This window comes from Pelophylax lessonae, assembly GCF_965119305.1.
Source record: "Pelophylax lessonae genome assembly, chromosome: 2".
Taxonomy (NCBI): Eukaryota; Metazoa; Chordata; class Amphibia; order Anura; family Ranidae; genus Pelophylax; species Pelophylax lessonae.
The window spans coordinates 748,089,907-748,107,695 of NC_138769.1; the positions used below are offsets into that span (position 1 = coordinate 748,089,907).

A 17,789-nucleotide genomic window follows, 5' to 3' on the forward strand; every position below is an offset into this window, starting at 1 on the left:
CACAGCCTGGAGAGGAAGTCAGGGGAAACGTGGTCTCTCTGTGGGTTCCTGGACTCAGCGTGTAATAAAGGGTCCACTTGAGTCCTGGAGCCATTTTTTTAATGTTTTTTATTTTTCTTGTTTACATGTTTTAAAAATCATTTTATGGCCTGAAGATTACATAAAACCCCGAAAATATTATATATCTATTGACAGCAGACACCCTAGAGAATAAAATGTCGGTAGTTCTAATTTATTTATGTTACATGATATTAGAGCAATGCTTTATAAAAAGCAAAATCTTAGTAAAAAATACATTAAAGTTATTTCTTGGCACATAAATGCAATTTAACCTCTTTAGCGTCAGAAGGTCTCCCCCCCCCCGCCCCCTTCATGACCAGGGCATTTTTTACTATTCTGCACTGCGCTACTTTAACTGCCAATTGCACGGTCATGCAGCGCTGTACCCAAATTAAGTTTACATCATTTTTTTCACAAAAACAAAGATTTTATTTGGTGATATTTGCTAACTACTGGGGCTTCTATTTTTTATTATATAAATGATACATTTGGAAAAAAAAAAAAAACATTTTATACTTTCTATTATAAAAAAAAAATATCCAATAAAATCAAATTTTTTCATAAATTTAAGAAATATATATATATTTTTACCAAAGACATGTAGCAGAATACAATACAGTCTACAAACTATGGGATATATACTGGAATTTATACAGCTTTTACTTTCTGACTGCCTATCACATTTCTTGAAGTACTAAAATGCCACGGCAGTACATAAACCCCCAAAATGACCCCTTTTTGGAATGTAGACGCCCCAGAGATATTTGCTGAGAGGCATGGTGAGTGCATGGAAGATTTTATTTATCGCAAAAAGGTTTTTGAATATGACAAAAAAATAGTTTTTCTTTTTTGTACACAAAGTTGTCACTTTAATGAGATATTTCTCACACAAGCCATGGATATATGTGGCATTACACCCCAAAACACATTCTGCTACTTCTCCTGAGTATGGGGATCCCACATGTGAGAGACTTTTTGGCAGTCTAGCCACATACAGGTCCCCAAAATCCAATGACCACCTTCAGGCTTTCAAAGGGCGTATTTCTCTTCCTCACTACCTATCACAGTTTTGGAGGTATTGAAATGCCAGGATAGAACAAACACCCCCCAAATCACCCCCTTTTTGGAAAGTAGACACCCCAAAGTATTCGATAAGAGGCATGGTGAGTATTTTGAAGATCTAATCTTTGTCACAATGTTTTGAAAAATGAAAATAAAATATCCATGCGGCGGCCTGCCTGTGTGATATAGCGGCAGCAGCTGCTGCTCTCCCTGTCAGGCTTCACCAGTCCAGCACTGTGCAGAGGGATCATCCCATCCAAAGAGGGATCTCCATCCAGGTGGATGATAAACACTGACATGTGGTTTGATGAGTCTTTAAGTATCTGATTTTGTGAGTACATAAACGCATGTACATGGGAGTAAACACAACGCAATGTGACTCTGGGGACAAAACACAAGTTTGTCTCCTTTGATCCCCTGTCCTTCCCAATGCTAAAAAATGCACTGAGAACGCATGTAAACGCACATGTGGAAATTCATGAGAAACGTGCAGTTCCTGGTGTGACCGGACCCTTACAGGGAAAACTTTTATTTGGGGGTGACGTTTGGTGACAATGTGATCAGTTACACCCACTTATGTTTTATTTCACCATTACTTTTCTTTTATATCAGTGTTTTCACTTCAGTACATGAAATAATCTGATATCTGAGGGAAATCTGAGAGCGATATGAAGACTTTGTGGCGTTATATTGTATGTTCATATGTCTGTGTGTACATCAGACCGAAAAGAGGGACAGAGAAATATGGAGTCCTACAAGGGAGAGTGATGGGAGATATGATAAAATACAATCTCATTACCTCCTCCGCTGATACTTCCAGCAACGTCTCCTCTATAATTCCTCTCACATGGAGCGTCCTGTCTGTACCTCACTTCACTTCCTGTCTGTACCTCACTTCACTTCCTGTCTGTACCTTACATCACTTCCTGTCTGTACCTCACTTCCTGTCTGTACCTCACTTCACTTCCTGTCTGTACCTCACATTACTTCCTGTCTGTACCTTATATCACTTCCTGTCTGTACCTCACTTCACTTCCTGCCTTCCAGAGAGACTTCCTGTCTCTGAATATGTGAGATCACCACCTTGTGGAGCTCAGAAGATCTGCAGCTACAGGAAGTATCACAGGAAACTAAAACCAAACTGTGTACAATTAAAGCAAGATTTATTAATTTCTTGACCTCTGGAAGGTTTTACCCCCTTCATGTCCAGGGCTTGTTTTGCAATTCAGTACTGTGCTACTTTAACCAGTTCAGTACCGGAAACTTTTACCTCCTTCCTGCCCAGGCTAGATTTCAGCTTTCAGAGCTGTCACACTTTGAATGACGATTACGTGGTCTAATGGGTCTACTGTACCCATTAGAAATTTTTATAATTTTTCCCACACAAATAGAGCATTGTTTTGATGATATTTAACCACCACTGGGTCTTTTATTGTTTGCTAAATAAATGAAAAACTACAGAAAATTTAGAAAAAAAAAAAACAGTTTTTCTTTTCTGTTACTGTTATAACATTTTGCAAAATAATAATCTTCCTTCTGAAATTTAGACCAAAATGTATTCTGCTAATTTTTTGATGAAAATGACCCAAATCAGTGTATATTATTTAGTCTGTAGGAAAGTTATCGAGTCTACAAAGTACTGTATGAGTAACTATTGAAAATCAATCAATCCTCATATACTGACGGCCAATCTCATTTCTTCAGGCCTGAAAATGCCAGGACAGTACAAATACCCCTCCTCCCCCCCAAATTATCCCTTTTGGAAAGTAGAAAGTCCAAGGTATTTAGTAAGAGGCGTGGCAAGTTTTTTGAAGTTATAATTTTTTGTCACAATTTTTGGGAAAATTAAAAAAACATTTATTTTTCACATTTTTTTTTAACATATTGTCATCAGTGCTCTACAACATTATCATATAACGGGTGTGATGGTGATCAGGGACACTAACTGGTGACAGTATGTAAAAAAAATATATATATTAATAAATAATAATATTTTTTCAGTTGTTAATACTTTTTTTTCACGATTTTTTTTTTTTTTTTTTTTACAAATTATGATTGTTTATACCAGTAAATTTTATTAATATGATCAACCATTTTTATTGAATGAAACTGATTAATTTTGTCTGTTTTGTTGTGATTAGCTGTAATTGGTCACTTTAATCACATGGTACAAATGGGCTGTGATTGACCCTGTCTGTACCATGTGATCAGTGTGACCAATTACAGCTAGCTACACAATTGTACACAATGGATGGCATCAAAGAAAGACATCCATTGTTTACAAATGTCATGTGATCTGCTGTGATTGGTCACAGTGATCACATGGGACAGGCAATGAGCTGGTGCACTGATCAGTCATCGATGGATGCAGCAGAGAACACGGGCATATGATGAATCGGATCTTTGGACCAATATGACTGGAATTCATTATTTTTTGCAATGCCTATGTTAAGGGTTAGGCCCAAAAAGTTTTACATTCAGATAAAATCACAAATAAATGTATATTAATTGGTTTGTGTGAAAGTTATATTGTTTACAAATGATGATGTATATACTGGAATTTACGCAGCTTTACTTTCTGGTGGCCTATCACATTTCTTGAGGCAGTAAAATGTAAAGACAGTACAAACACCCCCCCAAAGGACCCCTTTTTGGAAGGTATTTGCTGAGAGACATGTGGAATCCATGGAAGATTTCATTTTTTGCCAATAAGTTGTTGGTAAAAGAAAAATAAATATTTATTTATTTTTTTTACACAAAGTTGTCATTTTAGTGAGATATTTCTCACACATGCAATGGATATATGTGGAATTACACCCCAAAACACATTCTGCTACTTCTCCTGAGTATGGGGATCCCACATGTGAGAGAGGTTTTGGCAGTCTAGCCACATAGAGGTCCCCAAAATCCAATGACCACCTTCAGGTTTTCAAGGCACATTGGGTTTCCTGACTACCTATCACATTTTTGGCGGCTCCTAAATGCCAGGTCTGTAAAACATCCCCTAAATAACCCCTTTTTGGAAAGTATACACCCCGAGGTATTTGCTGAGAGGAATGTTGAGTCCATGGAAGATCTTATTTTTTGCTGCATGTGTATTGTCTTTGAAGTGCATGAAACACATTATTTTCTCCTATCTATGCCTGGCCATTGCAGCAGAGAACACGGGGATATGATGAATCGGGTCTGTGGACCAATATGACTGCAATTCATTCTTTTTTTTGTAATGCCCATATTAAGGGTGAGGTCCAAAAGAGTCTTAAATTCAGAAATCATGACAGGTTTCCACTTGATTGGCCTGGCAAGGTATGAGTTTGGGTTGGCGGTGATGTACTGGTCAGCATAAAGATTAGCTTGGTCCACAATCAAATTAAAGAGGTCTTCAGTGAAAAACAGCTAAAAAAATGTCAGTGGGGTTGTTAAGTTTGCCGTTTCCATCTGAACCCTGAGCTGGGCTGTGAATGGGGGGAGGTTAATGGGTGCTGCTGAATCTGGGGACAGCCAATTAGAGTTCACAAGCACCAATGAATGGGCTCTACAGGCCTGTGCTTGAAATCTTGGTGGCTGCGCTTGCACTCCGCTATTAGTGCCGGCCTCCTCACCAGCTTGTACTGCACTTCTGGGACTCTCCACATCACCATGGGATACTGCAGTGCTGGTGTGTAAAAGGCCAGGATGTACGAGGCCTCTGGAGCAGCGCTAGTACTGGCACTCTGCTGCATACGAGCATAACTCTGCTTTTCTAGCACCTCAGTAACCTGGGGTCGGGTACGCCTGATCTTAGCAGGGACATCTTCTCCATCGTCTGAGCTCCCTGTCAGGGTGCCGCTGCTTTCCACAGGCACAGGATGGGGCAGGGTGGTGACCAATCTGAATTTCTTATACAGTGCAGAGAAAAGTGAGGTCACAATCTGGCTCTGCTGTCTATCAGGGGGACATAAATAACATAACTGGCTGAACAGAATAACATTCCATTCCATGATGAAAAGCATCCGGTGCACCAATAATCCCCTGGGACATGCAAACAAACTGGGAAAACCCCAGGGGGGCACATAAAAGCCGTCTTTTATTGATTATCATCACTCATGGATACTTGATAGTCCCCGAATCTCAAGTCCATTACTGTGAACCATTTACTGACTTGCAGGATAAGAGGTTCCCCAGTGTGAGGAGGAGTGTATTGATCTGGTTCAGTTCTATGATTCACAGTTCTGTAATCAATACATATTCATACTCCACCATTTCTCTTTCTGATCACCACTATTAGACTCAACAATGATGATTTTATCTTTCATTTTTTACACTCTCACACATCATCCAAATCTTAGGAAGGAGTCCATCGGAATCTCATTCTAGAAAGGGTGATCTCCGTTAGGTGAATAGTGTGCTAAATGCTCCAGGTAGGTGACATTAGGGGGGGGGGGGGGCAGTAGCTCCTTTATAATCTGAGCAGTCCTTAATTCATCACCATGTAGCACAACCCTATAGGAGCCGCAAGTAGCTGGAATCCCCCACCTTGAACAGCCAGGCACACCGAATCTTCCCTACATATAACACTGATATCTGTACACTGAGTGGCACTCCGTATAAAGATGTCAGTGTTATATATGCAGGTAGGTACCAGCACTCAGTGTACACATATCAGTCTTATACAGTATATAGGGAATAGCACTCACTATGTATATAGAAATCAGGGTTATTAGATATGGGATAGGGAATAGCACCGGGTGGATGGGCAATGGGCAGGAACACTCAGCCTTGCTGGTATAGAATAAAGCAGAGTGACACTAAACTGCTGGGCTGGGGATCACACACTGACCTGCTGCACACAAGGCGGGTTGCTAGCTATGAGATGACTCCGCTCTGCAGTGCCTTCTGCCACCTCCAGCTCTCTAAGTTCAGCACTGGCTGTCCCCCATGGTGGGGATGTGGATGGTAGCCCCACCCCTCTGCTGAATTCCACAGGGGGAGAGGTGGCCGGTGTGGCTGCTGCTGCTACCATCCCCATGGCTCCACCATCGCTCTCTCATCCCGGCCAGCACCTGAGTCCTTTCCCAGCACTGCAGAAACCGTCATAAAGAATGCCATGCCTCCTTCAGGCTTAAACCTCTCTTCTGCATATTAAGCTGTGGGCACCTCCAGGAGTGGACTGAGCCTCTTTTAGGGCCCCCCCCTTACTGACCACGGGCCCTCAGACAGTGCCCAAATGGGTAAGCAGCCCATAGACCTAAGAGATACAATCAGCTTGTCACCCATTCCACCAGACTCCTATAACTGGACGATTACATTTTTGGGTGGATGTGTTCTAGAAGAACCCAGACCACAGTATTGTGAGGTGAAAATAAAATCCAACTTTATTAATCATATATATGTGACACTTTACCAACAGAAGAAAAGAGATGGATTGTTTACATTTCAAGGATATATTTATACCATTTATATCATCTATGTTAGAGAACTGATTAACATATGACACACCCCTCATTAATACCAGCCCCGCCCACTTATGTAACCCTCTAAACATCCAAATCCCTGTAAATTCCCAGAAGACACTTTCATCTTTTATCCATAACAAGCTCATTGGGTACAAGATAACCCCGAGCCCCTCCTGCTCATTCCCACACAACAAGTCCATGTCACCATCTACAAGGTTAGAGGACCTGAAGGAGAACAACTAAACTAAAGTTTAAAAAATTAAAGTAAAACACTGCAAATAAAAACAAACAAACCACAAAACAAATTTTATACCCCCAGTTCCCATATACATATGGAAATGTCAGTGTTGGGTGCGGTTATGTAGGAAAACAACAATCACACGACACATCTTACATATCGCTGCACACACCAGAGTGAGAGGAATAACTCTAGGGACATCATTCATGGATAACTATTTATACTGATGACCTGTAAAGGTTTGTATAGCGTCACCTATGGGACATTTGTAGGTACTGAATTTTGTCACCAAGTATGCACAATTTTTAAAGCTTGACATGTCTGATATTTACTTTCTCAACACAACCTCATCTGTTATATTTTACCAAAGAAATGATGTCATAAGTTTATTTGTGTGCCCTAAAATTACCCTTACTGTATTTTTACAGAAAATATGCATTTGATAAACAGCTGTGCTAATATTGTGTGACATAAAAATTGCAACTACCCCCCATTTTATTCTCCAGGGTCTCTGATTTTAGAAAATATATATGTTTGGGGTTTTAGCTAAATTTTAATTTAACCATGTGAGTTAAAAAGAAAAATCAAGATACAACATCAGCAATGTATAAAATTATTATCAAAACTATAATAGTAATTAAAGGCTTAAGAAGCAAACCCCCCCATATTACTCAACCAAGTTCCAACTAAACCCATCCAAGAAAATGGATTCCACTTCCTCCCATCCAGGTGACAGTTGGATCTCCTTTACCTTGTGTAGATGTCTCCTTCTGAGATCCTCATGATATAAAATAAATGTATAGTGAGGTACAGATTGCTGTTAGGAGGGGATAGATAGCAATGCCCACATCCCCTGTAACTGAACTGTATAGAAATAATCCACTAGGGAGATTTTTAGATCATTAATTACAACATAATTAAAAGTTACTACAAAAGGCTTTATTAGTACAATGCATGTAAAAGAAACATTCGTGTTCAGATAAAATACCAAAGCGGACAGAGAAAGACTCCCACACGAGTCCTTAGGACAGATGTGGTTATTTCTCTACATTCATCCATATTACTACTTGCAACCGCTTTGGTATTTTATCTGAGCATGAATGTTTCTTTTACATGCATTGTACTAATAAAGCTTTTTGTAGTAACTTTTAATTATGTTGTAATTAATGATCTAAAAATCCCACTAGAAGTTTGAGGCTATACAGTTATTATAAATGTACAACACTCTCTATGTGACACGAGATTGTAGACTCCACCTTGAGCTTCCCAGAGATAGTCAGCAACCATGCAGTTCTGTGACACCACCTTAGGTGATGGAGACACTTCTGCTGTCAGCTCTGCTATAACATCAATGGTCTCATTGGTTATCTGATCCATGACTCCAGTACACGGGTTCATCCTAATTATCTCAGATTATTTTAGATTCCCCAACTCATCTATGAAGGGATCACTGCATAAAATATTTCCACTCCAGAGAAAATGTTTCTTCTCACTGGAAGGCCAGGGGAGTATTGGGAGAAATTGAGGCTCTTACAGATATGGGAGGGGCAACATAACCTAAAGTACAGCTATGGGTGGAATTGATGAGAAAACATTTTAGGGTGATCCTTCCATGCAAGAAGCAAATGTTATCTGGAGGGACAAGAAATCCATTGGACCAATACGGATTAAACATTCTGCAATTACATTGATAAACCGTGAAACGTTACTGGCCCGGGATTGGCTCTCCTATTGATAGTAAAGTAAGTGAGACTCCCCTTGGCAGTGTTATTAATGGAATTTAAGAAACCATGTGAAATGTTTCTCCCAAATCCAAAAAAAATGAACCACTTGGGTAGGTACCTATTCTAACATTCCTAATATGAGTCTGTAGTCCCGGCTACTACAGGAAAGATGTGGGCAATCATTTACACATTTTACAGCAGGACAGTAAATATCAGAACACAATTCATACATAAGACCAACAGCAGGAAGTCTGCTAACTTAATGTGTAATGCAATCGGTCATTAGCTTTGCCAGAGTTCCCTCTGCAACATCGTTTTATCACCTGTTATGTCTATAGATTTGTTATTTTCAGTCAAAAAAAAGATGAAGATGAGAATTGTGAGGAAAACAGTTCAATCATTGGTGCTCATCTGAAAAAAATGTCCCTGTGATATATGCACAGGCCTTTTAGGTGTGCATCCATCCATTACATTCCTGTTTGCTCACAGATGTTAGTTTGCATTTTTTAAAGTAGCATTTTATCTTTTCAATTCTTCCCTAGATTGTTAGAGGAGATTGGGGTTGTGAAACTAATGGGGCATTTGCAAGTCATTTAATATCCTCCTTTTTCCCAAAGTTTAATCTCTGCAACTAAAGCTTGTGAACCCTCTGGTGATATATTAGCCCAGCATTAGCTTTGTCACATTCAGAGCACTAATAGGTCTTCTCCCCACTGTGAATCCTCTTGTGTGTGATAAGGTTTGACTTCAGTGTAAAAGCTTTGCCACATTCAGAACACTGATATGGCTTCTCTCCACTGTGAACCCTCTGGTGTGTGATAAGATGACCCTTTGTTGTAAAAGCTTTGCCACATTCAGAACAATGATATGGCTTCTCTCCACTGTGAACCCTCTGGTGTGTGATAAGTTCTTTCTTGGTTGTAAACGCTTTGCCACATTCAGAACACTGATATGGCTTCTCTCCAGTGTGAATCATCTGGTGTGTGATAAGAGAACTCTTTGTTGTAAAAGATTTGCCACATTCAGAACAATAATATGGCTTCTCTCCACTGTGAACCCTCTGGTGTGTGATAAGTTCATACTTGGTTGTAAACGCTTTGCCACATTCAGAACACTGATATGGCTTCTCTCCAGTGTGAACCCTCTGGTGTGTGATAAGTTTATACTTGGTTGTAAACGCTTTGCCACATTCAGAACACTGATATGGCTTCTCTCCAGTGTGAATCCTCTGGTGTTTGATAAGATTACCCTTTGTTGTAAAAGCTTTGCCACATTCAGAACAATGATATGCCTTCTCTCCACTATGAACCCTCTGGTGTGGGATAAGTTCTTGCTTGGTTGTAAACACTTTGCCACATTCAGAACACTGATATGGCTTCTCTCCAGTGTGAAGCCTCTGGTGTTTGATAAGATGACCCTTTGTTGTAAAAGCTTTGCCACATTCAGAACAATAATATGGCTTCTCTCCACTGTGAACCCTCTGGTGTATGACAAGTTCATGCTTGGTTGTAAATGCTTTGCCACATTCAGAACACTGATATGGCTTCTCTCCAGTGTGAACCCTCTGGTGTGTGATAAGTTCATACTTGGTTGTAAATGCTTTGCCACATTCAGAACACTGATATGGCTTCTCTCCAGTGTGAATCCTCTGGTGTTTGATAAGATTACCCTTTGTTGTAAAAGATTTGCCACATTCTGAACAATAATATGGCTTCGCTCCACTGTGAATCATTTGGTGTGTGATAAGCTTTGACTTTTGTGTAAAAGCTTTGTCACATTCAAAACATTGATATGAATTCTCTCCATTGTAAACCTCCTGGTGTGTGACATGTTTTGCTTCCATTGTAATGTTTCCAAACAAGAAATATCTTCTGAAATTACTTCTCTTATGTATTTATGGGTTGAACTTTACTGTACAGCCATTGTCACTTCCAGAATACTGAAATTACTTCTCTCCTGTTGTCCTCTGAGGCTGGATCAATGTTGAAGATCCAAAGCATTTGTTCCTTTAGAACACGGATATGACTTGTGTCCTGTGTGAATCCTCCAGTGAATTGTGATTAAGACTTTCAGTCACATAAGACACCCATATGGCTCATTTCCCATGTGACTCAGCTGAATTGATGAAGTCCAAAATGATCGAAAACTTAGTTCATAAATCCACCTGTACAAAAAAATAAAAAAGTCAGAATTCTTTAAGAAAAACGACTGAATAAAGTTTCTTTCTTTATGAACCTTCATTATTAAATATATCTAATATATAGAAACAATATGTACAATATTATACAAGTTTAAATATTTGTATTTTATTTTACAGTGGACACTATATTATTCCCATTGGTTGGTAAAATAGACAATTTATTACAATTTCCAGCAGGAGAATCTCATTCTTTGTTCTCATTCAGAGAAATGTGCTTCATATTGATGGGGGAATGTGATTGGGTTTTATTTGCTGGCGTATTATTATACAGGATTTATATAGCGCCAGCAGTTTATGCAGCGCTTTACAATGGGGAAGACAATACAGTTACAATACAATTCAATACTGGAGGAATTGGATGACCCTGTTCCTTAGAGCTTACAATCTAGGTGTATTCAGCAAGTGTGTTTAAAATTCTAAAAATTGCAGACTTAAATGCAAACCTCTTTGGAATCATCAGGAGGCGAATCTTGAAAATCAATTCTCTTCATTTTCAAAGCTAATTATTCCTAATTATCTTCCTTGCACTTCAGGGATGTGGTGAGATCTTACTAACCCTGGAAATCCACAGACACACTGTAGGGGATCCATGCATCTCCATTTCAGTGGGATAGAAGATCTGACCACACCTATAAGGTGAATAAGCAGTCATTTTTTATATCGGGTCTTAGAAAGGGGGGTCATTCTGGTTAGATGTTTGTTATCTTTGAATTTCTCTCCAAAATGCGTATCAGAGGACATTCCCAGAATATATGTAATAGAATTCTCCTGGCATTATTTCACCTCTAACAGGTCGGAGAGGTTGTGGGGAAATGTTTGAGTAAAAGAGTGAGGACTGTATACCATCTGGTCAGAATGTTATATCCGGACTCCTGGACACTGCTGGGAAAGGAGCATTTGTGAGCAAAGAATAGAATATGATTAGTGTTGAGCGAACACGGACTGTATTATTCGGGTCCGTACCGGATAATTGGATTTTTGCTACCCGGACATGGACCCGAACACTTTACTGTATGTTCGGGTTTAAAATCCGTGTTTGGTAATTTTATTTCCTGTTTTGTATGTAATGGTGCGCTTTTAATGGCGGGCTTTCAACAGCCAATCAACAAGCGTTTAACTGGTGTGCCTTAAGCCATCCCAGCCATGCCTACAAATGTATTAGTAGCTGTGATTGGCCATCTGAAGCATGTGACCATGTTTTTTATAAGTTCGAGAGCCCCAGCGCGCTGCGTAATTCTGCTGTAGTTTAGGGACAGAGCACACATCATACGTGCTGGCTGCTGATTAGGGAAAGACAGTGATTCTGTGAAAAATGTTGTCTGAAAAGAATGCAGGGTCAGGTCGGAATGCAGGCAGGGAGAGTTATTAGAGCATTTTAGGGCGAGGCTGGAGAAATTAGGCGGGGACAGAACAATCGTCCGTTAGCGATCTACATAGAATTTGCAGTGTGGGGGGTGGTGCAGTGAACAATCTTTTTGCCCTCACTTGAGCCTACTGAGGAGGAGGAGGAGGGAGGAAAAAAATATATTTTTATCAGTCTGTTGTGTGCAGCGTTCAGCTATATTTTACTACAGATTGCTGTTCTAATCTGCTATTTAAAAATTACAAAGTTAAAGGGGAATTTTTTTTTTTTTCCCTTCATAGCCTGCTTGCTGCTGAGCTGACCGTGACATAAGACACTGCTGTGTTCACATGTGCTATTGAAAAATCACCAATTTTATATCATATTTTCTATTCCGCTATTCAATCTACACCCTTTTGGGGTAAAAAAAAAAATGTAATTGCAGCATAGTCTGTATCGGTACGTGTGAGAGGCATCTTCCACTGCCGAGGATTGCAGGGTGCTTGAGTTTGCCTCCTGTTCCGAACTCCTCCTACTCCTCATCCTGCCTGTAGGGTACAAAAAATTGTAATCGGGGCCTAGTCTGTGTTTGTACGTGTGAGATACACCGTTTTATAAATTTTTTTCTATTCCGCTATTCAATATACACCCTTTTGGAGTGTAAAAAATTAAATTACGGCATAGTCTGTATGGGTACGTGTGAGATACACCTTTTAAATTTGTTTGGCGCATCTCCTTCCACCGCCAAGGATTGCAGGGCGCTTCAGTTTGCCTCCTGTTCCAAACTCCTCCTACTCCTCTTCCTCATCCTCCCTTTAGGGTACAAAAAATTGTAATAGGGGCCTAGTCTGTGTTTGTACGTGCGAGATACACCGTTTTATATCCTTTTTTCTATTCCGCTATTCAATATACACCGTTTTGGGGTGAAAAAAAATTAAATTGCGGCATACTTTGCATATTTGACTGCGAGATACACCCGTGCGATACTGTTCTTGTTTTGTTCCGCTATTCAATAAACACCTTTCTAGGGCAAGATCATAAAGTACAGAAATATGAGGAGACCGTCAAATAGGGGCCGTGGCCTGGGTCGTGGTGCTGCTGGTAGAGCTCCTGTTGCAAGGAGAGGACGTGGTCGATCTGTGCCAGCTACATGTACAAGTGAAACACCTTCCTCAAGTGTGAGTAGGCGACAGAACCTGCAGCAGAATTTGGTAGGACATCATGCGCCTCTACAAGTGTTGAGGCCAGAACAAGTAGAGGCGATAGTAGATTGGTTTGCTGCTGACAGTGCCTCCAGTTCCTTCACATTGTCTCCCACCCAGTCTACTGTCTCCCACCCAGTCTACTGCAGAAAGGTCAGAGTTGGCACCTGCAGCCAATGTCCAACCGTCTTTCACCTCACCCCCTTGCAAATCAGGCAAGCAGTCTGAGCCCCAAGTCATGCAGCAGTCTCTTCTTTTTGATGACTCTGTCAGCAGGGTTTCCCAGGGCCATCCACCTAGCCCTGCCCCAGAAGTGGAAGAGATTGAGTGCAGCGATGCCCAACCACTTATTTCTCAAGATGAGTACATGGAAGGACCATCACAGCACACTTCCGATGATGACGAAACGCAGGTGCCAACTGCTGTGGCACTCAGAATTGTGGAGGCCGACAAGGAGGGCAGGGGTGAAGACTGGGTGGAAGAAGATGTGGAGGACGATGAGGTCCTTGACCCCACATGGAATGAAGGTCATGCAGGTGACCTGAGTAGTTAAGAGGAAGAGGCGGTGGTCGCACAGAGCCACCAGCACAGCAGAAGAGGGAGCAGGGTGCAGAAACGGAGCGGCCAGGCCCGAGACACTACGCCTGCTACTGCCCAACGCAGCAAGGGACCGAGCGCACCAAAGCCAGGTCAAAGGAGTTCTCTAGCGTGGAAGTTCTTCAGAAAATGTTCTGATGACAGGACACGAGTGGTTTGCACCCTGTGCAATCGGAGCCTGAAGCGAGGCATAAACCTTCTCAACCTGAGCACAACCTGCATGATTAGGCATCTAAGTGCAAAGCACAAGCTGGAGTGGAGTAGACACCTTCAAAACCAAGAAAGGTCTCTGGCTCCTCCTGCTTCCTCTTCTGCTGCAGTCTCAGCCTCTTCATCCACCTCTGTAGTGATACTGGCACCTGCCGCCCCGCAAACAGACGATCTGTCAGCAACACCACCACCTGGGTCTCCACAATGTCCCGTGGAAGCGTCCAGCTTTCCATCTCCAAAACACTTCAGAGGAAGAGGAAGTACCCCCCTACCCACCAGCGATCTCTGGCCCTGAATGCCAGCATTTCAAAATTCGTAGCCTTTGAAATGCTGTCATTCCGTCTGGTGGAGACGCACAGTTTTAAAAGCCTTATGGTCGGTGGCTGTCCCACAGTACGTCGTGCCCAGCCGCCACTACTTTTCCAGGCAAGCCATCCCTTCCCTGCACAACCAAGTGGGTGAAAAATCAGGTGTGCACTGCGCAACGCCATCTGTCGCAAGGTCCACCTAACTACCGATACATGGACCAGTAAGCACGGTCAGGGGCGTTATATCTCCCTAACGGCACACTGGGTAAATGCAGTGGCGGATGGGCCTGAGGCGGATAGCAATTTGGCGCATGTCTTTCCACCACCGAGGATTGCAGGGCACTTCAGTTTGTCTCCTGTTCCTAACTCCTCCTACTCCGCTTCCTCCTACTCTACCGCCTCCTCATCCGGTCAGCGTAACACCTTCACCACCAACTTCAGCACAGCCAGGGGTAAACGACAGCAGGCAGTTTTAAAACTTGCCTGTTTGGGGGAAAACCACACACCGCGCAGGAGTTGTGGAGGAGCATGGAACAGCAGACGAATGAGTGGTTGCTGCCAGCAAGCCTCAAGCCCAGCCTGGTGGTGTGCGATAACGGACAAAATCTCAGAGCAGCTCTGGGCCTAGCCGGTTTGACGCACATCCCTTGCCTTGCGCATGTGCTGAATTTGGTGGTGCATAGGTTCCTTAAAAATTACCCCGATATGTCAGAGCTGCTGCAGAAAGTGCGGGCCGTCTGTGCGCACTTTCGGCGTTCTCACCCTGCTGCTGCTCGCCTGTCAGCGATGCAGCATAACTTCGGCCTTCCCGCTCACCGCCTCATATGCGACGTGCCCACAAGGTGGAACTCCACCTTGCACATGCTGGAAAGACTGTGCGAGCAGCAGCAGGCCATAGTGGAGTTTCAGCTGCAGCACGCACGCGTGAGTCGCTCTGAAGAACAGCACCACCTTACCACCAATAACTGGGCCTCCATGCGAGACCTCTGTGCCTTGTTGTGCGGTTTTGAGTACTCCACCAACATGGCCAGTGCCGATGACGCCGTTGTCAGCTTATCTATCCCACTTCTATGCCTCCTTCAAAAAACGATTTGGGCGATGATGGAAGAGGATGTGGCACAGGATGAGGAGGAGGAGGATGAAGAGGTAACATTTCCAATGCTTTCAGGGCAGTCATTCGCAAGTGGCTCCGATGGTGGGTTCCTGCACACACAAAACGCCAGGTACACAATTGTCCAGCAGGGGCAAAGTTCTGGAGGATGAGGAGGAGGAGATGGAGGAGGAGATGGAACCATGTTCACAGCAGGGTGGCATCCAGGCCAGCTCATGACCATCACTGGTGCATGGCTGGGGGGATACAGAGGACACAGATGATACACCTCCCACAGAGGACAGCCTTTCGTTGCCTCTGGGCAGCCTGGCACACGAGCGATTACATGCTGCAGTGTCTCCACAACGACCGACGAGTCGCCCACATTCTAACTTGTGCTGATTACTGGGTGGCCACGCTGCTGGATCCCCGTTACAAGGACAACGTACCGTCCTTAATTCACTCACTGGAGCACGATCGCAAGATGCGCGAGTACAAGCGCACGCTGGTAGACGCGATGCTGCTGGCATTCCCACCTGACAGTGGGGCCACAGTGGAAGCACAAGGCCAAGGCGGAGGAGGAGGAAGAGGTCGCCAACGCAACCAGGGCAACGCCAGCACCTCAGAAGGCAGGGTTAGCATGGCTGAAATGTGGAAAAGCTTTGTCAGCACGCCACAACAAACAGCAGCACCAGCAGCTCATATGGAACGTCTTAGCAGGAGGCAGCATTTCACCAACATGGTGGAGCAGTAGGTGTGCACACGCCTACATGTAGTGAATGACGGGTCTGCCCCCTTCAACTTCTGGGTCTCCAAATTGGGCACATGGCCTGAGCTTGCCCTTTACGCCTTGGAGGTGCTGGCGTGTCCTGCAGCCATTGTATTATCTGAACGTGTATTTAGCATGGCTAGGGGCGTTATCACAGACAAGCGCAGCCGCCTGTCCAGAGACAATGTGGACAAGCTCACGTTCATTAAAATGAACCAGGCATGGATCCCACAGGACTTTTCCGTACCTTGTGCAGAATAGAGATGGATACCGACCTTACCCAGCCATTGTTATATTTTTGATCTTTCTCACTCTTTTGGGGTTGTAAGGGATTAGCTCGGTGGTAGGCGTAGATGACCCCTTGGGGGTGCGGTTTCCCAGAGAGATAGCCCAAAAGTGCTTGCAAACAACAGTTTGGTTTATTAAGGGTGTTTTCTTCACCAGACTGCATGCAGCAAAAAACATTCAAAATAAAATAAAACAGAAAATAAATCCTTGCCTCTGTGGGCGGCTACCTTCTCACTCTGGAACCTGCCTAAGAGTCTGTCTCCAACCTACTGTTGGGCAGACTTTCTTGTCCTACAGCGGACACTCAATAGTCCATTTATAATATCTTCACAGGGCAAAACAGTTCTTTATTTCTTTCACACAGAAACAGTTCGTCTTCTCACCTTTGAGACGTCTTCACACTTGGTTACCCTCCCTGGCACACATTACTCCGGGGGGTCTTCTCCCAGGCCCACACAGCTTGTCGGGAGGCACTCATCTGACTGTCCTCCTTCTCCCAGCCCACACGGCTTCAGAGACAGCTTCCGGAGGCAGCAATCCTGAGACTTCCTTTGGACAAATTATAGAAGCCTTTAACTTCCTCATTCCGAACAGCTGAAGTCTGTTCAATGTCTTTAGACCTTCCTGCTGGCTTCTGCAGCTGACACCCTATAGTAATTGGTGAATTGTATCTCCGATCTGTGACAACACTCACAGATTTAGCTGACTTCCTGTCACATTTATTTGACGTCTTGTCATAGGGTGTCCCCTCATTTAAAATGACTGAAAAAAAGCAGCGTTGACTACCTCGTCCTCCTCCATCGCCACATCCACCACCACCTCAACCTCCCTCCTACTCCATAGGGGCCTCGTCCTTCACAGATAAAGAAAATTGTTTTATTTTTCTGGGTTTTTTTTTTGTTTTAAGTTATTTCCCTATCCACATTTGTTTGCAGAGCACTTGCCATGCTCTTAACTACATTTTGCTGCCATTTGCAGCACTCTAGCCCTTTCCATTGGTGTTTTAGAGCCATTTTAGTGCCTGAAAGTTTGGGTCCCCATTGACTTCAATGGGGTTCGGTGTCCGGGTAAAGTTCGGAAAAAGTCCGGGACACGGACCCGGACTTTTTTTTCAAGTTCAGCCGAACCCGCCGAACACGGACATCCAGGTGTCCGCTCAACTCTAGATATGATCTCTTTCTGTCTGGGTGAATGTATGACCCAAATCTCTTCCCATTTCAGAAGGAATGGGGGTGTGATATCTTTGTATGAATTGGTAAGGAAG

General features: G+C 43.0%; 2 protein-coding genes across 2 annotated transcripts in view; one reads left to right on the plus strand and one right to left on the minus strand.

Moving 5' to 3' along the window:
• LOC309548377 (uncharacterized protein) overlaps positions 1–17,789 on the plus strand; it is a gene marked incomplete at its 3' end in the record, with an annotated part of 387,813 nt that overhangs the window by 272,341 nt on the left and 97,683 nt on the right. The window lies entirely within an intron of this gene.
• On the minus strand, positions 9,214–10,362 carry LOC309547884 (uncharacterized protein; the record flags this gene model as incomplete). The annotated part of the gene is made up of 1 exon (XM_082247886.1): positions 9,214–10,362. One exon carries the CDS (start codon positions 10,360–10,362, stop codon positions 9,214–9,216), a length of 1,149 nt encoding a protein of 382 aa, XP_082104012.1.